The sequence below is a fragment of the Heliangelus exortis genome, chromosome 29, assembly GCF_036169615.1.
Source record: "Heliangelus exortis chromosome 29, bHelExo1.hap1, whole genome shotgun sequence".
In the NCBI taxonomy this organism is placed as follows: Eukaryota; Metazoa; Chordata; class Aves; order Apodiformes; family Trochilidae; genus Heliangelus; species Heliangelus exortis.
In genome coordinates this window covers 4,340,057-4,364,882 of record NC_092450.1, presented here as the reverse complement: position 1 = coordinate 4,364,882, position 24,826 = coordinate 4,340,057, and the positions used below count along the sequence as shown (strand labels likewise).

At 60.4% G+C, this 24,826-nt stretch overlaps 3 protein-coding genes across 6 annotated transcripts; all 3 read left to right on the top strand.

Moving 5' to 3' along the window:
* Positions 1-1,045: 1,045 nt before the first annotated feature.
* On the top strand, positions 1,046-5,200 carry PPP1R1B (protein phosphatase 1 regulatory inhibitor subunit 1B). 4 transcript variants are annotated; one of them, XM_071728403.1, is made up of 9 exons: positions 1,046-1,165; positions 1,735-1,839; positions 2,592-2,652; positions 3,057-3,079; positions 3,473-3,542; positions 3,702-3,830; positions 4,190-4,258; positions 4,546-4,695; positions 4,776-5,200. In XM_071728403.1, exons 2-9 carry the CDS (start codon positions 1,759-1,761, stop codon positions 4,862-4,864), a joined length of 672 nt encoding a protein of 223 aa, XP_071584504.1. In that variant the 5' UTR covers positions 1,046-1,165; positions 1,735-1,758; the 3' UTR covers positions 4,865-5,200. The 4 variants fall into 4 exon arrangements, with proteins under 4 accessions (XP_071584504.1, XP_071584505.1, XP_071584506.1 ...); XM_071728404.1 differs by lacking the exon at positions 1,046-1,165 and having other exon boundaries at positions 1,291-1,839; positions 4,193-4,258; XM_071728405.1 differs by lacking the exon at positions 1,046-1,165 and having other exon boundaries at positions 1,291-1,839; positions 4,546-4,686.
* A 279-nt stretch (positions 5,201-5,479) lies between these two features.
* On the top strand, positions 5,480-22,655 carry STARD3 (StAR related lipid transfer domain containing 3). Its single transcript, XM_071728271.1, has 15 exons — positions 5,480-5,584; positions 9,112-9,379; positions 11,969-12,046; positions 12,272-12,349; positions 12,443-12,496; positions 12,632-12,749; positions 13,832-13,930; positions 14,538-14,593; positions 15,059-15,151; positions 16,410-16,472; positions 17,480-17,575; positions 18,057-18,136; positions 18,504-18,608; positions 19,875-19,968; positions 21,647-22,655. Exons 2-15 carry the CDS (start codon positions 9,176-9,178, stop codon positions 21,749-21,751), a joined length of 1,323 nt encoding a protein of 440 aa, XP_071584372.1. The 5' UTR covers positions 5,480-5,584; positions 9,112-9,175; the 3' UTR covers positions 21,752-22,655.
* Positions 22,656-23,473: 818 nt separating this feature from the next.
* On the top strand, positions 23,474-24,703 carry TCAP (titin-cap). Its single transcript, XM_071728274.1, has 2 exons — positions 23,474-23,654; positions 24,119-24,703. The coding sequence occupies exons 1-2, from the start codon at positions 23,506-23,508 to the stop codon at positions 24,372-24,374; spliced, it is 405 nt and encodes a 134-aa protein (XP_071584375.1). The 5' UTR covers positions 23,474-23,505; the 3' UTR covers positions 24,375-24,703.
* The last annotated feature ends 123 nt before the right edge of the window (positions 24,704-24,826 follow it).

The window sequence follows — 24,826 nt, the reverse complement described above, 5'->3', positions numbered from 1 at the left end:
GCACCCCATCCCCTCTCCAGTACGGTGCTGGGTGCTGGGTGCTGGATGCCGGGCCCGGTGCGGTTCCTCCCAAGCTGCGGGTGCCACGCGGGTGCTGGCTGCGTGGGTGCGGGCGCGGGCGGCGCGTGCCGATCCCGGGGGGCTGCGGGTGCTGCTGCTGCCGCAGCGCAGGGAGGGGAGGGCGCCCGGCCACCCCCTCGCATGGCAGCTTCGCGGGTGGGAGGATCGGGAACGGCAGCAGCGGGAAGGAGCACGGGAACCTGTTTCCATAACGACTCCGGTCCCGCGCTGGGATGGGGACAAGGGACAGGGACGATGCTCAGAGCCTGGCGTGGGGCCAGACAGGGCACAGAGTGACCGAGAGACCCCTCACACTGTCCCCCCACCTCGGCCTTGCCATCTCCTCCATGGGGACATGGAAGAGGGTGTCAGTCCCTGGGCTGTCCCTCGTGGGCTGTGCCGAACCGCAGGACCCAGCTGGGCCGAGCAGGGCCTGGCTTTGCCACGCTTCGCCATGCTGTGCCGTGCCGAGCCGTGCCGTGCCATGTTTAGCCACACAGAGCCGGGCTGTGCCGTGTTTTGCCGGGCGGGCGGGAGGCTGGTCCATGGCACGGTGCCATTTGGGTAAATATTTTGCTGGAACGGCGGCTCCTGGCCCGCGGCCACCCGCAGCCGTTGGAGCTCCGGGAGATCCGGGGGCCGCAGCCAGCTCCCGGCTCCCCCTCCTTGTTCCTCCTCACCGGCGGCTTCCTCAGTCCCAACGCCACCAACACCGCCCTGGCCGTGTCCCCTGACTGGGCCACCCCACGAGGGGATGCGTGGCACTGACACGGCTGGTGGTGACCCCGCTGTCCCCCTATACAGGGACCCCCAGCTGTCCCCCCACCAGGACAGGTGCCCTCGATGCCGGGGTCGCACCCAGCAGGGCCGTGGCCGAGCCCGGGAGGTGCAGCCCCCAGCACTGGTGCCGAGCGGTGCCTGGACTGGGAGCTGTGCCCGGGAGGGGTCCCAAACCCCCAATTCCCAAGGGGGAAACTTTGGGTTTGGTGGAATTTTCCACCTGGAAAAGCAGGAAAGAGGCAGGCACGGCCCCGGGTGAGGGCAGAGTCCCCTGCCCCCGGCACACCCCGGCGTCCCCGACTGGTGGTGGAACCCTGGCACACAGGTAATGGGACCTTCTGGGGGTCCCGTGTCCCAGCGGATGTCCCCGGGCCGTATCCCCCGGGTGATTCCACTCCCGAAGGAGCAGCGTTCCTGTCCCGGGGATGCCGGTGGGACACTGAGCGTTTTCCTGCTGCCCCTTCAAGGGCAAGGTGACCCTGTCTCCTCTCCCTATCCCCCGCCTGCCTTACCTGCGGGGAAACTGAGGCACAAGGGATGTGGAGGCAACCATTCCTGTCCCAGTCCTGTCCCACCTGGCCATCGCTGTGGGGGGGCATCCCCCCGGCAGAGAAGGGGTTAAGAGCCCCCCCGCCTCCCCCCCCGGCTTGGCTGAACCCCCTCGGAAGGTCCCCAAGGGCTCATTACCGAGCCCTCAGCCCCCCTGCCCGGGGAGATGAATAATTCAGCGCCTGGTAGGAGACTTGTCCTCCCTCCCTCTCCTTCCTCCTCCTCCTCCTCCTCCTCACCGGCTCTGCCTTCTCCACCTCCCGTCGCTCTCAGTCCTCGCCGTAACCGAGCCCCGACTGCTACCGAACACTCGCTCGGTGGCAGAGACCCCCCCCTCCCCGGCAGCCCCCTTGACACCCGCTCAAGGCCATGGACCCCAAGGACCGTAAGAAGATCCAGTTCTCGGTGCCGGCTCCCCCCAGCCAGCTGGACCCCCGCGCCGTCGAGATGGTGAGGGTGGACATCGGGGGATGGGGTCACGTCGGGGGTCCCTTGTCACCCTGAGATTACCGACGGGGGTGACAAGGGACCCCCGGCATGACCGGGAGGGATGGGGGGGCAGGAGATCTCCAGGGTGTGAGATACAGACGGGACAGGATGGGAACGGAGTGGGACAGGAGGGACGGGATGGGACCGGCAGAGTAGGACAAGGAGGATCGGAGGGGAGAGAGGAGGCAGAGGACAGGATGTAAGGGACAGGAGTGGATCCTGGGACAGGATGGGACAGGGGAGAAACGGGGACAGGACGAGAGAGCTCCAAAGTCCCCGTGTGAGTCGCGGTCCCGCAGTGGGAGAGTTGTGCAGGGGGACAGGAATGGGACAGGGACGGAACAGGAGGGGACAAGACACTCCGGGGGACGGTGCAGCCACCCCCAGCCACTTGTCCCCAGCCCGAGGGGGCGTCCCCAGCACGTGCTGGACACAGGCCCCCCGCGGAGGGGCCAGGAGAGACTTTGCGGGGACCGCACGATGGGGCCGTGGCCCCTCTGCAGGGCACTGCACCTTGCACCAGCGCTGGCTCAGCGGGGACCCCCACCCCGGGGACCTCTCCCTGGGGACCCTCATCCTGGCTGGATCTGGGTGCCCCCGTCCCCTCGCACGGCTCCCAGCTTGCACATGTGCTGACACGCGTGCAGGCACGTGCAGGGGACAGGGGACCCTGGGTGTCCATGGCTGGTGACATTGCCCCCCCTGTGCCCCAGATCCGCCGACGGAGGCCCACGCCAGCCATGCTGTTCCAGCTCTCTGAGCACTCCTCCCCAGGTGAGCGGGACAGGGACATGGGGCAGGGATGGACGAGGTGGCAGGGGACAGCTGGGGTGGGAAGTGGTGGCAAGGAGGGGACACGGTGGAAGTGATGGGATGCGTTGTTGTTTTGCACGGTATGGGATGTCCAGGATGGGACATGGTGGCAGGGAGGGGACATGGTGGCAAGATGGGAGGGAGTGTCCCCTATGGGATGGGGTATCCAGGATGGGACGTGGTGGCAGGGAGGGGACAGGGTGTTGCACAGAGGATGGGGTGGCAGTGAGGGGACACAGTGCTGGGACAGGATGCTGTGGCAGGTCCCTGGTGGGCAGAGTGACCTTCCTGGAGTGGGGACCTGGAGGGACAGGTCCCTGCCTGGTCCCCCCCTCACTGCTCTTTCCCCGGTGCTGCTGTCCCAGAGGACGAGTCCCTGCCCTACCAGGTGAGTGGGTGCTGGGACCCCGGGCAGCCCCATCCTCCCACCCCACAGCTCCCAGCACTGGAGGGTTACTGGGGCCCAGCCCAGGTACCCACTGCCCCATCCCCTCTCTGGTGCCATTTGGCTCCTCGGCCAGTGCAGGGGACAGGGACACAGAGCCAAGCCAGGCTGTGGGTTTGGCCACCTCATGACCATCATGGGGACACCCAGGGTCCCCAGCACCATCTCCCTGGGGGTGGCTCAGTTTTGTGTCCCTGTTGTGGGATCCCCAACGCAGCCTCCCCCCGGGTCCCCATGGTGTGATGTCCCCACGGGGTGCTGGCTCCCCCAGGAAGCCGCGGTGGCCCTTGGGGTGGGGGGCTGCCAGGACCCTGTCCCCTGTGTCACTCTCTCCAGCAGCGTGAGGGCTGCCTGCTCAAACCAAAGAGGACCAACCCGTGTGCCTACACCCCGCCCTCGCTCAAAGGTACCGGCTGAACGGGGAAACTGAGGCACGGGAGGGGGGCAGGAGGGGCTGGGGGCAGCTGGGTACCCTGGACTCCCCCACCCCTCCTGGGTGCTGGAGGGGGGAAATCCCAGTGCCCCCAGTGCCTGAACTGGGGTCCCGATGCTGCCCCCTCCCCAGCGGTGCAGCGCATCGTGCAGTCCCACATGGAAGGTGGCCTGGCCGGGGGTGACAGCTCTGACGGGGAGGCCGATGATGGGGACCACGAGCTGGCCCACGCCTGTGACCCTGACAGTGCCCTCGAGCCTGGTGAGGGGGGCAGGGGGGGGACATGGGGATGGGGATGCTGGGGGGTGTGGGGACATAGAGACACAGCTGCCAGATATGTGGGGACACGGGGACAGGATTGCTGTCCCTGGGGCATATGGGGACATGGCTGCTGTGGGGACACAGAGACGGGGCTGTGGAGCCCAGGGGTGCAGACACAGGTGTCCCCTGGGCAGGGGATGGGTCCCAGGGGTGACACAAGCTGGTGCTGCTGGTGCTGCCTGGACTCTCTGCCTGTTTGGGCCACCACATCTGCCCTCTGGGTAGTGCCACTGTCTCCAGGGGCGCTTGGTGACACGGTGGTCTCCCCCTGCCTTCCTGCTCATTGTCCCCTGCCCCAACAGCCCCCGGGAGCCAGGGCAGGGAGAGGAGCTACTTCCCCGCTGGCCCCAGGGCACACAAGCGGAAAGGTAAGGGGGATGGTGTCAGGGATGGGGACAGTGAGGGGACGTGGCTGGGAAGGGGATGGGGATGGCAAAAGGGGACAGGGATGGTGAGGGGGTTGGGCTGGTGAGGGGATGGGGATGGCAGATGGGTGGCAAGGGGATGGGGACAGCGAGGGGATTTTCAAGGGGACAGGAATGACAGCGGGGGATATGGTCCCCTCGCCCGGGGATGCTGGGTGGGTGCTGGTGCTTGGGGGGTCCCCGTTTCCCTCCCGGGGTGTCCCTGGGGCCACCATCCCGGCTGCCCGCAGGTGGGCAGAAGGTGTCCTTTGCGGGTGGCTTTGAGGAGCGCGAGGAGGACCTGAAGTCACTGACGGTGTCGGAGATCCCCGAGGACCCCGAGGGCGCGGAGGGTGACGAGGAGGAGCCGGGCCGGGAGCCGGAGGACAGCGGCACCGGGGGTAGGCGGGTGTCACCTCCCTTGTCCCCGCTGGCACCGCTGCCCCTCGTGCCTGACCCGCTGCCACCTTTCTGTCCCCAGAGCGGCGACACGTGGGCTTTGCGGAGGTGCCCTCACGCCCCATCGGTACCGAGCGCCACTCGCCCACTTTCCCGCTGGGCACCAGTTAGCCACCCCCGGCCACCGGCCACCGGCTGTCCCCGGCCACAGCAGCTTCGCCCGTGTCCCCGAGCCCCGGCTGTCCCCTCGCCTGCTGCCTGCGCTTCGTGTCCCGTGCCGTGCCGTGCTGTGCCGTGCTGTGTCACGCCACGCCATGTCGGGACCCCCAGACGGCCATGGCCACCCCGCTTCAGTGCCGGGGGTCCCGTTCCCCTCGGCTGCCGGGGCCGGAGTGGGGTCGGGACCCCCGAGTGCTGATGGGGTCTGGGGTCCCGCTCCAGGCTCCTTTTCCCCCCAACCCCCCCGTGGAGCAGAGCCCCCCGCCCGCAATAAACGGCTGTACAGAGCGGCTGGAGAGGCTTTGGGGGGCCATGGGGATGGGACGCTTGGGGTGGGGGACAGACCCCCGAGTTTGGGGGGGACATCCCGGGGGGTGGGGGCCCGGGGGGGCTGAGCAGGGAGCGATGGGGTCAGACCCGGGGGGAGCCCCCACGGTGCGGAGCGCTCAACCCCTCACCCCACTGACCCCCCCCCCCTCGGTGGGGATGATTCCCCCCTACTCCATTGACCCCCCCTCGGTGGGGAATGGTCTCATCCCGTCTCCCCCCCCCCGGTTATCCCGCGATGGGCGGGGCCGCCGGTGCCGCGCGCTTCCCTTCCGGGGTTGAAGGTTGCGGGGTCGGAAGCGGCGCGCGGATCAGCTTCCGGTGGGGACCGAACCCGGGCAGCAGGTACCGGGAGGGATGGGGGGGATGTGTGGGGTGCGGGGCTTCGGGGCTGTCCCGGGGGTCCCGTCGGTCCCGCTGGTTCCGGTCCCGGCTGCCGCCAGGCTCCGGTGGTCCCGCGATGCTCTCGGTGTGCGCCCGTCGAGGGGTCCCGGCGGTGGTTCCGCTGCGCCGGTGTCACGGTCACGTCCCGCAGCTTCGGGGCAAAGACCCCGGAGGTCCAGTCCTCCCCCACCCCCATCTCCCGGGGTGCGGTGTCCCGGCCCGCTGGGTCAGGTTCGGGATACCGGAGGGGGCTGAGGGGTCCCACGGTGCTCACCGGTCCTGACCCACGGGAGGAGGGGGGCTCGGAGAGGCGCGGGATGAGCCCCGCCGGTTCCCCGGGACACACCGACCCGCACGGCCGGGACCGGGGGGCTGCAGACCGGGACCCCTTCCCCCTGACCCGGGACCGGGCTGTGAACGTAGCTGGTGGTACCGGGTCACTTCAGGTGGTTTTGATTTTTTTGTTTTTATTTTTTTGGAGCGGGGTTTATTGTTTTCATTTATTTTATCCTTTTTTTTTTTTTTTTTTTTTTTGCGTTAAAGGCGTCACTTCCCCTGCGGAGCTCAGGCTCCTTTTGGTGTCCCCGAAGGGTTCTGTCCCCTCTCCGGCCCATTCCTGCCCCAGTGCCGGGTCTGGTGACGCTGGGGGAGAGGTGACACCCAGAGTGACACGGGGATGAGCTGGTGACAGCCTCACGTGAGCCGTGGAGAGGCGTTAATGGGAATTTGGGGGCGCGGGGAGGAGGGGGGGGGGTGGGGAGGGAAGGAGAAGTGTCACAAGATGAGACGTGTCATTAATGTGTCATTAACGTGTCATTAGCATGCAAACGGCTGCCTAATGACAAGCCTGTGGTTGGGATCCAAGAGCTGAGAGGGGAAAGTGGTGGCACTGGGGAGGGGGTGACATTTTGGGGGTGGGGGGTGACACTGGAGCTTGGTCTGGCATCACCTCCCATCCCCACAGCCCCTCGAAACAGGAGCCAGCAAAAGTGAAACCAAACCCTTCTTCAGAGTCCCAAGACACCTGTTTTTGTGGGTTTTTTAACTAAAAAAGCCCTGTGGGATCCCTGGTGCCCCGTTGGGCCGTGTCACTGTCACCCGGGGTGTCCCTGAGGGCAGTGTGTGCCCCTCACACTGTCGTGTGGCTGTGGGGGGTGTTGGAGTGTGTCACCCGGCACCGGGGTGCTCAATAATTCATCTGTCACACAGAAAAAGGCCCAACTGGGACCTGCTCAGAGCGTGGGGGAGTGGTGCTGGTTGAGGGGGCTTGAAATATTTCATTAAACCCCGTGGTGAGCTGAAGGCAAAGCCCTCCTCCCCGGTTCTGACCCAGGGTTTGGTGATCTCTGGTGGGTTCGGGCTGGGTGGGCTGCAGGAGGGCTCCTGCTCTCTGCTGTGTCACAGAACCACAGGCTGGGTTGGGTTGGAGGGACCTTAAAGCCCCCCCAGTGCCACCCCACCCATGGACAGGGACCCCCCCACCAGCCCAGGGGGCTCCAAGCCCCATCCAACCTTGGACACTGCCAGGGATGGGGCAGCCACAGCTTCTGGGGGCAACCTGGGGCTCAGCACCCTCACCCCAAAGAATTTCTTCCTAATATCTCATCCCAATCTCCCCCTTTCCCAGTTTAAAGCCATCACCTCTCATCCCATCCCTCCAGGCCCTTGTCCCAAGTCCCTCCCCAGCTTTCCTGGAGCCCCTTCAGGCACTGGAAGGTGCTCTAAGGTCTCCCCATGGGATCCTTCTCTTCTCCAGCCTGAACACCCCCAACTCTCTCCCTCTGGCTCCAGAGCTGCTCCAGCCCTCCCAGCATCTCCAGGGCCTCCTCTGGATTTGCTCCAACACCTCCATGTCCTTCTTCTGCTGGGGACCCCAGAACTGGACCCAGCTTTACCCCAGGGGGGTTATTTCCAGAGCAGAATGTGCCCTCTCTCTGCCATGTCCTCTCTCTCTGCCGTGTCCCTGGGTGGGAGTGGGGTGGGGGAGGCTCTCCGGGTGATTTTAAAGCACTGTGAAGGTTGCAGGGTGCTGCCTAAGTGCAAAGTGGTGTTTGAGGGAAGGCCCCACCGTGGGGGGAGGCAGCAGCCCCAGCCCAAGCCCATCTTTTATTTAGAGCTCACAGATGTCTGCAACTTTTCCTCACTTGGAGATGGGCCCCTCGCTCGGAGCTGCCCAGGGCTGTGGCTGATCCGAAGTGACAAGGCTTCCAGCTCCTTCCAGCTCCTTCCCTGGTGCCTGTGTGAGGCTCACGGGGACGTGACAGGATTCCAGCTTTGTTCCCACCCCACCCCACCGCTCCCAGAGGGCTGGGATGCAGAAGCTGCTGGTGCAGGCACCCAAAATCACCCCAGATCAGGCTGTGCTCAGCTCTTGCAGCTGCAGCATCTCTGCCCCACAGATTACCCCTTCCCAGGGCTTTTTTTTTTCCTGCTGGAGCCTCCTGGTTGTGTCAGGTGAGACCTGGGCTGCTGGCGGGTGCAGAGCTGTGGGGCAGCAACCCCCACGGCCTTTTTTTTGGGGTCAAAACGTCTTTGAGCAGGAGGAGGATTTTGCAGAGAACGGGTTGGGAGCTGTGCCCCACCGTGGGTGACTCGGGGGTGGCAGAGCCAGGGACTGGCAGATCCCAGCCCTGTTTTTTTGGCATCCTCCTTCCTTGTTTGTCCCCATCGTGTGTGGAGCTGCACGGGCTGGGAGCACAGTGGCCTCCTTGTGCTGTGCTGACGGAGAGGAAACATTTTAATACAATGGTTGGCAGGGCTGGGGTGAAAACAGCCCCACAGACCTGGACACCTCGCACTGCCAGGCTGGGACAGCAGCCTTGTGTGTGTCCCTCCCCACCTTCCTGCTGCTCTCCTTGGCTGGATCCAGGCAGGAATCCAGGTCCTGACTCAGGGAGCAAACTCCTCTCCCGGCCACGCAGGGTGGGAGCTGGGAACAGGCATCTCCCCAGCTTTGCCTCCTGTAAAACACAGAGCCCCTGGGAGCTCTGCATCCATCCCTGCAGAGGAGGCTGCTCGGGGTGGATCCTGCATCCCAGGAACTGCTCCCTTTCCATGGAAACACCCCCGGGCCCCTTTCCCTCCTGCCCTGGCATCTCTGCAGGGTTTGCCATCTGCTGCTCTGGCCGCTGGCTGGAGCCCCAGCTTGGCTCACCCTGCTGCCAGCCTCTTCTGGGCTGCTGCCTCCAGGCCCTGGTGACACTCACTGGTGGCTCCTGGACCCTCCCAAGCTTTTCCCAGCTGATTCCTCCTTCCCCGGGTGAGCAGGGGGAGGGCAGAGCTCTGCTTGTGCTCAGCGTGGGTGCTGGGGTGCCTGGATGTCTTCAGTTCAGAAAGGGAGGCAAAAAAAAAAAAAAAAAAAAAAAGGCAGAATTAGCCTTTTCCCTCAGGAACGGTATGAAACAGGCAGGATCTGATTTGGGAATAGGAATGTTTGACTTTAAAAGGGGAAAGCATAGACCTGAGGGTCCCCTTTGTGTCTCCTGCAGGTGACTCCCTGCCTTGGCAGATGTTGCCCCCACTGACGTAGGCCCTGGGTGGCTTGGGCCAAGGATGAGCAAACCAACAGACCTGGAACGAAGCCTCCCAGCCATTGCCTCCATCAGCACCTCCTTCTCCCAGAACCAGGGCTTCTCCCCTTACTGCTACTTCTCTCCAGAGAAGAGGAAAGCCATCTCAGACGTGAGGAGAACCTTCTGCCTCTTCGTCACCTTCGACCTCCTCTTCATCTCCTTGTTGTGGATCATTGAGCTGAACGTAAGTCAAAGGAAGCAAATCCCTGGAGTCTTTGCCCCTCTTTTTAATCGACTTTCCCTCCACATTAATTGCTCTGTTTCAGAAACCTTGGGCCAAGTCTTTGTTTGTTCTTCCCGGCGCTGGGTTGATTGGCGCTGGCTGAGGAGCCCCTGTGCAGTTGGTGTAAGCTGAAGTCCAGCTCGTTTCCTGCAGCCGGGCTCTGTCCTGGCCCTCCAGGGTCATTAACACCCTCGTGTGTAGCTGGAACGAGCTCTGGGGCCCGTGGAATTGCCAGGTTGGCCAAATTTCCCTCCCATTCCCTTTGCCTGGTGTGCAGCCAGCAGTCAGCTCTCTGTGTGTCTGAGGAGCAGGGCGGGAGGTGCAGACCCTCACCCCTTCCAACTGCCTGGCAGAGATAAAGGAGCTTTGATCTTTGATCCCAATTTACTGCCCTTAATCTTGGCCTCTGGAAGCCGGGCTGGGAGGCAGGAAAGGGAGCAGGAGGGTTTGGTGCAGTCACACCATGTGTCTGCTCCTTGTGTCAACCACCAGGGGAAAATCCGCTGTGTTGACCTCCGTCCCCACAAGTCAAACTCACTCCTCCCTTGGCTGGATTTTTTTTTAATTATTTTTTCCTGAACTGGTCCCAGCTCTGCTGGGTTTCGGGCACTACGTGTCCTCCCTCTGGAACAACCTGAGCAGAGAAGGGAGATGAAGAGATAGACCCTGGTCTGGCCTTTGTTTATCAGCACTGGATCCTGGGCTCACTTAGCAGCTCTTATCTCTGCCCTGTTTATCTCTTATTTATGTCTGCACTTAACAGATTGTCTGGGCCAGCAGCCCCCTCACCCTCCCTGCTGCACCCACCCACCCCAGAGCCTGGAGAGACCTCTGACCCCCCTGCCCAGGCTAGGAAAAACCATCCCAGGGCCAGCATTCCAGCCGTGCCGATGGTGTCCTGGGCACCCGACTTGGCCCCCAGCCCCTTGCTTTTTTTTTCCCTGGGCTCTCTGGGGAGGTGCTGCCCACAAATCAAAACATCCACCCCCCCAGGAGATAATCTGCCAGCACGGTCACCAGGGTGACTGCCAGCCTAGGTCTTGCAGGTAGCCATTAATGAGTGACTAACTGCTGATATTTGGGCCCCGAGCTGAGATGCTGCATATTTAAAGCTATTAGGACAGCTTATTTGCCTAGTTATGAAGAGCAGTGATTTTCTATCATGACTAATGCTTTTTTTATCAAACTGTTTCCTTTGCTGCAGAGATAAGCTGAGCAAATTGGCCCTCGTTAAATGTCTGTTGCCTGCAAACTGTAAAGCTGCAAGCCTGGGGACAGAGAGATGCCTCAGATGGGTTCTTCTTCCTTGGTGGTGGCAGTGGCCTGTGTTTAAACCAGAAACACTTCCCCAGAATCACGGCCCAAAAGCTTCCCCTGCCTCTTGTTCCTCCTGCAGCATATTGGAGCCAGGTTGTGGGGTTGGGGAGAGGCTTTTTTGGTGGTTCTGGTGTGTGTCCTGATAGGGCAGCAGTGCAGAACTGCCTCTCCCCTCCTTTCCTGGAATATTAAGCCCCAGCCCTGACCTAGAGGGACTGTTTCCTGGTGGCTGCCTCTTCTGTCCTTGGACTGTCTGATGAGAGGGAGCCAGGACACCAGGCTGCCAAGGACTGGCCTGAGATCCACCAACTTGTTTCTCACAGCTCATCAAACAGCTGTCAGCCTGGAGCAGCATGCTGGCCAGCTGGGCTGTGTTCAAACCAATAGCCTAAAGGTGAAGCATTTGTTCCAGTTACCTGAGCCATCCTCTTCCTCATCAGCAGCCATTCCAGGCACCCCAGAACAGGACTTATGGTGACAAAAGTACCAGGGCTGTCAGGCCCCAGATTGTCTGAGTGAGGCAATGAGTGAGCTTTTTCCAGGCTTCCATACAATACCCCAGTGCATGGTTTTGCATCTCTTGGATCCCCTTGCTCTGTCCCTCTTCCCCTTCTCCTCCCTCATCCCTTTGCCAGCCCGTTTGAACGTGCTGCTTGACTTCCCCCATCAGAATTCCTGGAGGGCAGCTCCACGTGGGGAGCCAGATGGCTTGGGGGAAGGAGAGGGGATCCTTAAATTCCACCAGGTTGCTGAGGGAGGACTGAGAGGTGCTTAGGCTGTCCAGCTGCTGGAGATGCTTTGTTCTGAAAGTGCTGGGGCAGATTTTACCTGGGGTTTTTCATTCCCCCCCCCCCTCTCAGCTCAAGTCTGTCACCAGCAGCCACCCGTGGGAGCAGAGAGCAGGAGGTGGTGTCACACTGAGGGCTTGAGGTGGTGCTGGATGTGCTGAGCAGCTTTTCAGTGTTAGGAACCCTCACGTGGGAATGTTCAACCTACCCCACGTGCTGCTTCAGTTCCATCTGCCTGGATCACACCCCTGGGTGTGAAGCCAAGGGTGAAAGGAGGTGGTTTACCCTCCCCTGGTCCCATGGCCAGCCCACAGCAGGCATTTGTGTTCCTGCTGCAGAACCTGACCTGCAGATAACCCTTGGCCACTGCTTGGCCGGGTTCTTTCTGCCATTAGTTTCTTATCAGTGCACTCAACAGCTCTCTGCTTTCCTGTCTCCCCTCCAGACCAAGGAGGGCATCCAGAAGAACCTGGAGGGTGAAATCATCAACTACCATTTCAAAACCTCTTTCTTTGATATATTTGTGAGTATCCCAGAGCACAGCAGGTGAGCTTTGGAGCTGGGGGTGGCAAGGCTGAGGGATGGGCAGGGTCTGCCTGCCATGGGAGGGGGTCCGGGGGTCTCCCTGCAGCCTTGACCCCATCTGTGGCGATGGCGAGGTCCTCAGGAGCTGTGTCCCCCCCTTCCCTCAGCACCTGGCAGAGGAACAAAGGCAGTGACTGGTGTTGATGGCTTCTTCTTTTCCAAGGTCTTGGCTTTCTTTCGTTTTTTTGTGCTGCTGTTGGCCTACGCCGTGGTGAAGCTGCGCCACTGGTGGGTCATAGCGGTAAGGAGACCCCTTCTGCTCTCCTGGTTTTAAGCTTTCTCTTCCCTGCCCGGAGTTCACGGGGGTCTGAGATGGGTATATTTATTTTTCCAGGTCACTACGTTGGTATCCAGTGCCTTCCTGATCGTCAAGGTCATCCTCTCCGAGGTTGGTTTCCCCAGGGGGTTGCTCTGTGGTTCCCTGAAGCCGCCGTGTTCCCGTTTGTGTCAACTCCCTGTGGTTTATGCTTTGTTTTATTGGAGTTTTTTTTGTTTGTTTTTTTGTGTTTTTTTTTCCACGCAGCTTCTGAGCAAAGGGGCTTTTGGCTATTTACTTCCTATCGTCTCGTTTGTCATTGCTTGGCTAGAGACCTGGTTCCTGGATTTTAAAGTCCTAACTCAGGAAGCAGAAGAGGAACGATGTGAGTATTTTGCTGCTCCCTGGTAGGAGCTGGCAGATCAAACCACCAGGCCTGGGGTTTCTGCTGCTTTGGCAGCACCTTGACAGATCTGACATTTATGGGGAAGTGATCTCCAGGCTGGCTGTGACTGCAAGTGCCTGACTCAATTCTGTTATGGTATATAAGTCCCTTCAGGGGTAGAAAATACCAGATTATAAAAAGCATCTTTTAATTGAGTGGAGCAAAACGTGCCAGATCCCCCAACGCCTGGGTCCTGGAGCCAGACGTGTTGGAAGCAGAGTTCACCTCCACATTGGAGAAGATGTTTTGAAACAGTGGGAGGGATGCCAGGCAGACCGTTGGACTCTCGGTCTCGGAATATTTGCCTTTGGATCTGGGCTGGAGACCTTTTGGAGAGGATTGCTGCAGTCACAGCCGTGTTATGGGGGCGTGGTGTTGAGTTATGGTGTGTGAAATTTTACAGCCTCTAGGTCAGACCAAACAGAGATAGAGTCTGACCCAGTGCTTTACAAACCACCCTGCGGGGCCGGGTGCCCGGAGCTGCCAGGGCTCCTGCTAGGGAGAGGGTGTTGAACCCCTTCCCAAGGCAGCAAAAGGAGTCTGTGGCTCTCCCAGGCTTAACTGGAGAACAAGGACTGGGAAATGGGCACTTAATGAAGGAGTGTTTGTCATCTGGTCAGAAATGTAGTGACTGACTGGAAAACACCAGAGGATGTTTGGGTCTTGCAAGGAAGCTTTAAGATGAAAAATGATCAAGTGTTTAATGCCTCTATTGGATTAGGCTCAGGTTCCAAATTGCTTCCAGGGGAAGCTCTTATTTAATTAGATGCTTAATCGCCTTTGGATTTGACAGGCAAAAGAGCCCATTGATCTCCATGCAGATAAAATGTCTCAAACAAAAGATGAGGCAACAGGAGCTGAAGAGCTTGTGGGCTGGTGTGGTGCTAAAAGAGCAGCTGGGTCTGGAGGAGAGGGGTTGGGAGGGTGGTTCTGAAGGGATAGGTGGTTTGGGGGGCTCCAGGACCCCTCAGTGTTGAAGTGTTGGACTTTCCATGTGTAAAACCTTCTTCTTTGGTCCTCAGGGTACCTGGCAGCCCAGGCTGCAGCCTCTCGTGGCCCCCTGCTCTACCCTCGAGCCCTTTCCGAGGGGCAGTTCTACTCCCCGCCAGAATCCTTTGCAGGTCAGCCAGGTCCCCTCACTTCCTGACCCCCTTCCCCTCATGTTCATCCCTCCTGAGTTTCCTCACCTCCATAACTGCCTCCTCCCCAGGCTCTGTCTCTTAATCCCAGCCCTTGGCAGTGAGGATAATGCCCTGGGCAGGATGTGGCCACCTGTGGAGCTCAGCCCTGAGGCTTTTGCTCTGGGGGAAACCTGAGCCTTTTGTGCTCTTGGGATTAAATGCTTCTTGGTGTGGCTGAAGTGCTTGCCCTGGGGATGAGGGCATGGGGGGTGAGTTGCTACACAGAGGTGAGAAGAGCTGGCAGTAAGTTATTGCTCTCTGACACCACCACGTTCTGGCTCTGTCCTGCTCAGGAGCAAGGAGACATCAGGCAGAGCAGTTGTCTGGGTGTAGGTGACACCCTGCTTGTGCTCTGCCTCCCGGGGAGGCTGGGCCTGGCTGTGTCAGGGTTGTCCTCCCTGTTAGGTGGCACCAGATGTGTTGGAACTGGATGAGTTTTAAGTTCCCTTCCAACCCAAACCGTTCAGTGATGACGGGGCACAGGGGTCAGAGGTTGGAGCAGCAGCATCCTCATCAACAGTGAGTTAATTGTCTGCTTCCCCCCTAGGGTCAGACAACGAGTCTGATGAGGAGGGTGCAGGGAGGAAGGCCTTGACAGCTCAGGTAAGTGGGCAGTGTGTCCCTCTCTCCCCTTGCTACTCCCATCCCCAGTTACAGTCACATCCTGGGAAGGGCATCACCTCCACCATCCCTCGCTGAACCATGGCTTGTCCTTCACCTCCCTGGAGCCTTGCTGGGCACAGGCTGCTTCCTGCCCTTTTTCAAGTGGTTCTGTTGCCATTCAGCCCTGGTTCTGGCTCCTCCTCTGGGCATCTCCCAGCCCTTTGCCTGCTGGAAGTCCGTGTGGATGCAGCTGGTGTGTGGATACACGCCAGGGCGGGGACCGTGACTTCGAGCTCTGAAATGAGGCCTCTGTGACCCAAATTAAGAGATTTTTTTTTTTTTTTTTTTTTTTTTGGTGGTGTGGTGATGCCCGGGAGGAGGGCAGCAAACCTCAAACCTCACACACACACACATGCTGCATCCTTTCTACAAACCCAGCTGATGATCTGCTCCCTCCTCTCCTAGGAAAAAGAGTACGTCCGGCAAGGCAAGGATGCCATGGAGGTTGTGGACCAAATCCTCGCCCAGGAGGAGAACTGGAAGTTTGAGAAAAATAATGCAAGTGTCCCCCCACCCCCACCCCACCCCAGCTGCTGGCAGGAGCACGGATGGCTTAGCAAAAACGGGTGGAGAAACGAGGCTTTTGAAACCTCCTTGCAACACGAAAAATTAACAAGCGTTACAATTACCTGATTGAATTAGGAATCTATTCCAGTTCAGTTAAATGTAAAATCCCCTCTTATTTAATTAGACGTTTAATTGCCTTCCTTTGTGACAGGAGGGAGCCCCTCACTCCCCCCTCCAGGCTGCAGGGGCAGCCAGCTCACCTTGGGTGGGTGTTGGGACGTGGGGTGGGGGCACACTGAGGGTCCTGGGGCTGCTGCATGGTTTGGGTGGGGGAGACCAAACCTTTTTAGCCAACTTTGGCCCACGAGGAGCAGAGCAGGGGGCACAGACTTCTCCTCTCAGCCCTAAAGCTGTTTGCGTTCCCTCTTTGCAGGACAGGGACCTTGTGGGTGCTGGGGTGTAAACTGGGGACATCTCTGCCTAATAACTTTTAATTTTTTTACCAAAGGGGTCTGCAAGTCTCAGCTCTGGCTTCAGGCCCTCTGGAGATGCAGGCTGTGAAGCAGGCCCTGCCTTTCCTCTTTCCCCACCTCCCTGGTTCATTCCTTCAGCTACCTTGTGGAGTTTTTTGGGGTACCCAGAGCTCCTCCAAAGGGTGGAGAGAAAGGGGAAGCATCTCTGCCCCCTAAACCCAACCTTGCTTTCTGCTCTTGGGCTCACAGCACGACTGGTGCTCGAGTCCTGCAAACTGCAGTCTCATCTGGTGCTCAAAATTCCCTTGTCAAGTGATCCATTGTCTGATGCCAAACTAGCTGGGCAGATTGTTTTCTTTATCCAAAGGGGGATGGATTTAAATAGACTAATCAGACTTTAACACAGGGCTAATGATGAAAGGTTATCATCTGTCCATCCCCAAACCCCTCCGGGGAGGCTCTCCTCAGATGTAGGTACCAGCAGTGGTGTTGGCAAACCAGCCCCTTGCTCTTCCCCTGGCTTTGGTCGTTCTCTCTACAAAGAGAATTTGACCTTGCTGTGGAGTTTGCAGCCTGGCACTGGGCAGGTTCTTTTTCTGTCTTGTCACTGCTGCTGCTCTGGATGTTGTTTTGTGTTGATGGAAATTTTGGGCATCTGAAACGTGCTGCATGCAGCACCCGTGCTGGGGGGGGATGGGGAGAGGCTGGGGCAGGAGGCAGCTCTTTATCACAGTGTGTTGGTTTACTAAAATGTAACTTCCTCATTTCCCACCCAGGACTTCGGTGACGTTGTTTACACTTTTGAAATACCTTTCCACGGCAAGACCTTTATTTTAAAGGTAAGAACCTTCCTGGATCGTTTCCTGGTAGAGGCAGAGAGCAACTGCTCTGCTCAGAGCCACGGCTCAGCTTTCAGCCTCTGGCCTGGCCCTGGCAGGACAAGTCAGGCTGCAAACCACCCTGGCTTTGCTTGAGACAGATGAAGCTCACAGCTCTCTAGGGAATCTCTCCAGGAAAGCCCCTTGGCCAGCAGACAAACCTCCCCAGCAAATACGCCGGGCCCCAGACTCTGCTTGGTAGAAGTGGGAGCAGGTGATTGCAAAAGACTCTCTTCCAACCCCAGCATCTAGGACTAATCTGACCAAGGAGGCTAATTGCAACTAATTGCCAGCAAGACCAGGGCTGAGTGTGTGTCTGCTGCTGCCTGGCACTGGGCAGAGCTGCTTGGAGGTGCCGTGCTCCGTGCCCCTCGCTGGAGCCTTGGCTGGGAACCACACTCTAATGAAGCACTGGGGCTGTGGTGCCTTTTCTTTGTTCCAGTGCATATGTTGCCTCGCTGGCAGGAGCTGCTGATGGAGCAGCTCCCTCTTTCAGAGGAAAACCATTCCCAGGCATTAACCATTTGCCTCCAAAGATTTCCCCCCATCCTGTAGGGACGTGGAAAAGTGAGGGGTGTCAGTGCTTGGAGCTTGGGAGAGGTTTTCAGCAGCTTCCTGCAGCAGAACTGCTGATAAAGGGGGACGAGGGGTGGGGGAGAGGAGCTGTCTGTCTCACCGTGTTGCAGACAGACAGACACTTGCCCTATGACACCTTGTCAGCAGGTCAGTGGCTGCTCCATCCTCTCTGACTCCCTGTGTGCCCCCCAGGAATGAGAGGAGCTTGGCAGAAGGGGGACAGCCTCAGCTTTACGTGAGCGTGAGCCAGGCCAAGCTCTCCCCCCTCTCGTGCTATCCCAGTTGTTCTTTGTCATCTGCTCTGTGTTCCTTAAAAATCATTTTGGGAAAGCAGTGTGTGTGTGTGTGTTGGGGGGGGGGAGGCTGGCTGACAGCTCTGGCTCTGTCTTCAGGCTTTCCTGCAGTGCTCTGCTGAAACAGTTTACCAGGAGGTTATTCTCCAGCCTGAGAAGATGATCCTGTGGAACAGAACGGTGGCAGCTTGCCAGGTGAGCGTGCTGGACAAAGATGGCTTAATCACAGGAGCTCCTTGGAGCAGAGAGTTGGAGCTCCCCAGTCCAACACCGGCTGTGCCCGGGACTGGAGCGTTGCTGGATCCGAGTCACCGAGGCGTTAAATCTCTGCTGCTCATCTGTAGGAGCCCCGTGCTCTGTGGGAGCCAGCTGCATGCCTGGGCCACTCCACTGGGCAAGGAGCTGGCCCAGCAGCTGAGCTGGACCCCCTCTGCCCTGCTAGGGCTTGGGGTGTTGGGGTGGGGGGGATCTGGAGGCAATGCCTGTGCCCCCCGCCCTGAGAGGGACAGGAGCCAAAGCTGGGCACACGTCACCCAGGAGCTTGTGCCCCCTGAGAGCCAGATCAGCTGCAGGAGGCACTTTGTTTGCTTTAAATCCTGGTGCTGCTCTAAGGGAGGGTCCCCATCACCTGCAGGCACAATCTGAGGAAAAATCTCTTCTTTTTCCACCCTCCCAGATATTACAGAGGGTTGAAGACAACACGATCGTCTCCTACGACGTGGCAGCTGGGGCTGCGGGCGGTGTCGTTTCCCCAAGGTCAGTTTATTCCATTCTGTTCTGGTACTGAGCCCCTCAGCACCCTCCTGAAAGACAGAGAGAAGCATCTGAGGGCAGCAAGAGATCCTGTCCCAGCTCTGCCCCTGCCCAGGGGCTCCCGGTGTGCAGGAGGCAGGGCTGGCTGTGATAAGGCTCCCAAAGGCAAGGGAGACCCAGAATTCTCCTCCAGACTTTTCTGGCAGGAGCCTCCGAGCTCAGAACCTGTCTCAGTTTCCCCGATAAGGGCAGCACTGTGCTGTGCTTTGTCCTTGTGTTGCCACAGCTCTGCCTTTCCCAGCCATCCGGAGAGCAGGATCTGCTCCTGCCCGGGGGTTGTCAAGCAGCCAGGGCCCTCTCTTTGCTGCAGGGATTTCGTGAACGTACGGAGGATCGAGAGGAGAAGAGACAGGTACGTGTCCTCGGGGATCTCCACCACGCACAGCCTGAAGCCTCCACTCTCCAAGTATGTCAGGTGAGAGGCAGGTTCTGGGTTCTGGGTTTTGGGCCGGTACCCGACACGCGCTTTGCCGAGGGCACGGAGCCATTTAAATGCAAACCCTGCTGCCTTCCTGGCAGCCACTGCAGGAAGCTGAGCTATTTGTGGAGCTCAACCTTGCTTCCCTTGTTCTTCTCCCTTTGTTCAAGAAACTCTCCGTGCTCTTCAGTGCTGCTTGGGCGTTTCCCAGCTCGGGGGAGTGGAGGTGCTGACCAGTAACAGCACAAGCCCCATCCCGCTCCGCATCCTGTTTATGTCCCGGTTAATTCCCAAACAGGGCCAGCTGCCATTTCTGAGGGGCAGTAAACAGCTGACTGTGGCTCACTTGGAGCTTCTCAGATGCCTTTTGCTTCCCCTCAGCCAGCCACTTGCTGACTTTAAAGGCTACGGGCGTTGAGAGGTGGTCCCATGGGTGGCAGGAGCTGCGTCAGGATGGACGGGATCCCAGAGTGTCAGCAGGGTTTGGCCTCTTCCCTTCCAAAGGGACAGCTTGGCCTGGCTGGTGATGGATCTCGGCAGGGTTGATCTCCATAAACAAGGACTCCTTGTTACTGCTGCTCTGGTGCCCGGGGCCCAGCTGTGCCACTGCGCACACTGACTTTGTTTTTCCTAATAATCTGGTTAAAGTAATTGACATTTTATCTCGGAGCCGTTACAGCTGCCTCAGTCTATTTAAGAGCTGGGGACTTCAGGGCCTGGAAAAATCTTTACAAATTTATGCAGCAAAATTAGTGTGTTTGTGAGCAGGGAAGGGGGAATCTGTATTTGGGCTGGGGGGGTGAGCATGGCTCTCGTCTCCCAGGCAGATCAGATGGTGCCAGAAAGGATTTGGGGGCTGTAGTGACAAGGTCCCCCACGCTGAACTCTCTCCTGACCGTGCAGGGCTTCCCTGGGACCTCTTGTTTGCACCCCTTCCCATGGATTTTTGCCTGGGGAACCTCCCCAGGGTATAGAGCCTGCGTTGGAGGCAGTGGCTGCTCCGTAGCCCTGGCACTGCCACCACCACAGCACCTGTAGCCAACCTGGCTCACCGTGCTGGCTCGTGTGCCCACAGCTGAAGCAGACACCTCCCAGGGCCCTCCACACATCTGCTCTTATCCCACTGGGCTCTCATCCTCGCTGCCAGGACCAGCAGCTGCTGCAGGAGGTGGAGCAGGATGGGTGCTGTGCCCCCTGTGGTGCTGGGGAATGGCCCTTGCAGCCTCCTCTGGCTCTGACCATGGGGGTTTTGCTTCCCTGCAGGGGTGAGAATGGGCCTGGAGGATTCATCGTCCTGAAATGTCCCAGCAACCCCAGGGTCTGCACCTTCATCTGGATTCTCAACACGGATCTGAAGGTAAAGCCCCAGTTCTCAGGTGATGCTGAAGGCTGCAGCCATGGCCCCTCCCTGGGCTGTGTGCTGAGGTCCTGCCCTCTGCTCCCAGCAGCCACTGTCCTGCTCTGGAAAGTGGCTCCTTACCAAAAGCTGCCCCACAGGGGCTCGAGTTGTGCAGGGGGAGGTTAAACACTAACTGAAAGTCACCCTCTTGCCCCAGTGAGGTTGGGGGAGCTCATCCTTACCTGTCCGAGATCTCACTGTGGGATTTCACATCCCTGTGTGCAGGGCTTGAGGGAGAGGAGGTTCTGGTCCTCTTTAGGGGGTGAAAATGGGCACAGGAGGTGTTGTCTGGCTGCTTGCTGCTCCTGGGAACCTGCTGCAGCTCCAGACACCCTGACATAGCCTCAGCCACCCCTGGGGCTGCATCCCCACCCTGGGGAAAGGTGCTTTGCCCCTCAGTGATGTTGGAGCTGTTGATGTGTCCAGTCCTTGGTGGTGACCCAGGCAAAAGGCAGGGCAGGAGGGGAGCTGGATGGGTGGGTGGGTGGATGGGGGGAGCAGAGCAGAGCTTGGCCCCTTTTCTTCCTCCGAGGAAGGTTGACGTGGTAACGGCGCTGCAGCAGCGAGCACAAAGGCTCCATTCATCAGCACTCTGCTCAAAGCTGCAGCCCCCTCCTCTCCCCTCCCACGTCTCCCTCTCCTTCCCCTCCAAGTCCTCCCTGGGCTCCGGGGAGAGGGTTTGCAGCAGGGCAGAGCTGGAGCCTCCTGCCCCTTTGCCCTGGAGAGGGGTTTTCCTTCATGGATCTGGTTCCGGGGCCTCTTCCACTCCTCTGTTATGAGTTGTTTGTTGGTGTTTTTTTTTTGGGGGGGGGGGGAGTGATAGATAACCAACCCGTTGTGCAAGATGGGGCTTGGAAGGGAAGGATGTTCCCTGTGCTTCCCGGGCTGGAGAGCTCTCGCCCACCCCGTGCCTCCGCTGTGGGAAGAAATGCCGGAGCGGCCGAGCTATTAATAACCTCCCAACTGCTTCCACCATCTTCCCGAGGGCTCTGCTGCTGCCCAGACCCCTCTCCTGGGCTGTCTGACCGTTTCCTTTGGCCCTGAACAAGTATTTATAGCCCGTGGCTCATCCCTTCCTGCAACAGAGGCTGCGAATGAAACCTTCCCTGGGTTGGATCCGAGCGGGAACTTCACCCCAGAGCTCATTTTGCTCTGGAATGGCCCCTGGAGCCACGGCCCCACCATCTCCTGCTGGGAAAATCTGCTCCAGGGACACGGAATCACCCAAATCCAAGCTGGGGTGGTCCTCCTGTGCCTGCCAGATCCCCCCACCCCCCTCACCAGTAGTCATTCAGTCACCCCTGCACCCAGGACCCCTCGGCACCCCCCAGCACAGCTCCCCCCTCAGCTCCCCACCCCCGCAGAGGCAAGGATTTTTTTTTTTAATTTTTTTTTTAATGCATCTCACATAACAGAGCGAGGCCGAGGCGGGTGGGGCTGAGTCGTGCGGGGCTTTTTTAGGGAAATCAAAGCACGTTCCAGTTCCTCCCCCGGAGGGCTCCATCTCCAGGGCTGCAGCTCTCCCCGGCTGCGGTGCTGGTGCCATCCCTCAGCCGGGGCTGGCACTGCTGGGTGGGCACGGGGAACCCAAAACCCCATCTTTCTGGCTCATGGCTTTGGTTTTGTCCCTCCCCAGGGTCGCCTGCCCCGGTACCTGATCCACCAGAGCTTGGCAGCCACCATGTTCGAGTTTGCTTTCCACCTCCGGCAGCGGGTGGGCGAGCTGACCAGCAAACCCTGAGCCCCCAGGACCCTGCCCGTGCCCAAAATTCCTCTGGGGCCGGGGGGGACAGCTGGGAGAGGACCCCACGACCCCCCCAGGAGGGGATACCCCAGACCTACAGCTCCCAGATGAGGCGAGGGAGATCAGCTCCTTCTCCCACCAGCATTCCCCCAAACTGGGACCTTTTTGTGTGCCAAACTTCTGCCCTGGCTCTGACCTGACCCTCAGCCCTGGGTTGGGGGGCTCGACTGTGACACCCTCCCCCCCCCCAGACTCCTGTGTTCCTTCCCCAGTTTAATGAGAAGGGGGGGGTTGGAGGAAAAGGCCACATTGGGGTGAGGACTGGGGTCTGTCCCCTCTGTCCAGATGAAGCCCCAGGCCAGGCTCGAGGGCAGAGGGGCAGCTTGTGCCTCATTTCAACCCCCAGGGCTGTGCCCCCCACCCTGCAGGAGGTGATGGGGGGGGGGGAGCTGTGCAAGGGACATCCCTCCCCCAGCTTTTGGGTTGCCTGGACCCCCCTGCCCTACCCCGGTTTCTCCATGGGGTTCATCTGAGCTCGTCCCCCCCCTTCCTGCAGCTGCGGGCGGAGGCAGATTTGCCTTAAGCAGAGACTTTTATCTTTTTTTTTTTTTTTTTTTTTTTTTTTCTGAGGGGGGGAGTGGGGGGGATGTGGGGGCGAGTGCAGTTTCTCTCTACCTGTGAGCGCCGGTGCCGTGTTCTGTGCCAGAAATGGAAGCAGTGCGGGGGCAGACGCTGGCAGCGCTGCGGCGAGGGGGGAGCACCCACGCTGAGCCCCCCTCCTGGGGCTCTGGGACCCCCCCTTGTGGCTCTCTGCCCCTCTCGCTCCCATCCTGGGGGTCCTGCCCCCCCCTGATCTGTCCGGCTGGTGCCTCTCAGAATAAAAAGCCTCACGCTGTTTGCAGCTCTGTGTTCTCCACGTTCCTCAGCGAGCAACAAAAAGGAGGAGGGGGCGGGGGGGGTGAGAGCCTGTGGGGCTGGGGGCAGCTCAAAACCCCCCCAGCATCAACAGGTGGGTCCCCAAGGCTCCTTTGGGTGCCATTGTCCCCCATCCTATGGTGACATCTTTGTGCTGCTCACCCTGGGGGGAGTTTTCCCTGAATGTCCCCCCGGCCCTGGGGTGGGACCACTGGGACTGGGGGGTGATGGCCTGAGAGTGGGGGGGCTGGAGCCCTGTGGCCACCCCAGCAGCAGCTGTGGCCACGTGAGCCCCCGCTTCTGGCACCTGGGGAGCACCCATCTGTCCACAGCCCCCATCTGTTGGCCCTACAAATAGCCCGGCCGGGGGGGCCCGGGGCTGGCACCCCCCTGCCCGCTCCCCTGGCACTGCCCAGCAGATGGGGGGACATCCCAATGACTCTTCATGGCTACCACCACCATGAGCCAGGTGGCCCAGGGCTGTGTGGCCACCACCTTGATGGGGCAACCCACTGTTGTCACCTGTGGGTCCATCCTGTCCCTGGGGGTGGGCAGAGACAGGACAGACACTCCCTGGGCAGGGGGTCCTACCTGTGCCCATAGGGTCTGTCTCGTTTCACCCCTTCCTGGGGTGGGGGGTGAGCACATGGGGCTCAGAGTGGCCGGACACACACGGGTGACACACGTGTCCCCAGTGCCACCCCCCTGCTTGCCCTTGGCACCCTCCTTTCCATCGGGTGCCAGCCACACGTCCCAAAATAGCCTCAGTGGGGCCATATAAGCAGGGGGGGGTGGGCAGGGGAGGCAGCAGCAGCAGCAGCAGCAGCAGCAGCAGGATGTTGGTGCCCAGCACTGTGGTCTGCAGCGGGGGGCAGCTCTCGGGTGCCCACCTGGGCTGCCAGGTCCGGGAGGAGGACGTGGGCAGGCACGAGAGCTTCAGCGCCGAGTGGCTGGACCTGGAGCTCAGCACCCGGCCTGAAGAGGGGTGAGGGGCACTGCTGCCCCCTGGCCAGGGGGTCCTTAGGGTGCTGGGAGGGTGGACTGGTGGAGCTTGAGGGTCCCCAGGGTTTCAGGGGTTCCCATAGGGGCTGTGGTTGGTTCCAAGGGGTCCCTGTGGGGCCGTGGGTGATGTGGGGAGTCCCCAAGGGACTTTGGGGCAGCTCCGAGGGTCCCGATGGGGTCATGGGAAGATCTGGGGGGTCCCCAAGGTGCTGTGGGAGGGCTCCAAGGGGGTGATGGGAGTGCCAGGGAGGTTGGGGGGGGGGTCCTGTTGGGAGATGGGGGGGATGTCTTCACGGGGCTGGGGGTGGGCAAGTATCTGCATGGGTTCATGAGGGATGTGGGGGTCTCCAGAGGTCCCCATGGGGTTGGGTGGCCCCAGGGGGGCAGAGATGGATGCAGGGGGGTCCCGTGGGTTTGCCGAGACCCCCAAGAACTCCCTGTTGGCAGGTGGTGCCGGCGGGAGGTGGATCAGCAGCACCGGGAGACGCTGGAGCATCGCGGGGAGGTGCGGGTGCTGCAGCAGCGCTCGCCCTGGGGGCTGCTGAGGGTGGGGGTCCTGGGGCAGCCTCTGGCCCAGCACCTCCTGCCCTATGCCCGCACCCTCCCCCTGCCCCTCTTCGCCCCCCCGGACCTCCGTGGGGCCAAGGCCGGGGTCCCCCGCACCCTCTCCCGCTCCCTCTCCCAAGAGGCCCAGAGGGGCTGAGGGTGATGGGGGGGTCGGAGAGGGGGTCGGGGGGGACGCGAAGCTGATGGAGGGGGTGGCAGGGGGGACCCAGACACCTGGGTCCTCTCAGCCACCCCGAAAAGGCAGCACAGGAGGGTGGGGGCAGGTGGGGGTGGGCTCTCCCCTGGGGACCCCACCCCGCAGCAGGCAGCGAGGCAGCCGGTGGGGACGGGGCACAGGTGGCTCGGGAGGATCCTGGCGGCACCGAGCGTGACTCAGTTTCCCTGGCAAAGAGAAGGGGGTGTGAGTGTGGGAAGTGCTGAGATTCCCCTGGGGCTGAGCAGGTTCCTGGGGGTGTGGAGGGGGGCGGGGGGGTTGTACAAACCATGGGCTTCGTACGGCAATAAAGTGCCCAGCCTGGCCTGGAGGATTTTCTTTTGTGTGTGGGTGTTTGGGGGGGGTGGGTGGGGGAGGGGGGGCATATGGCCCCT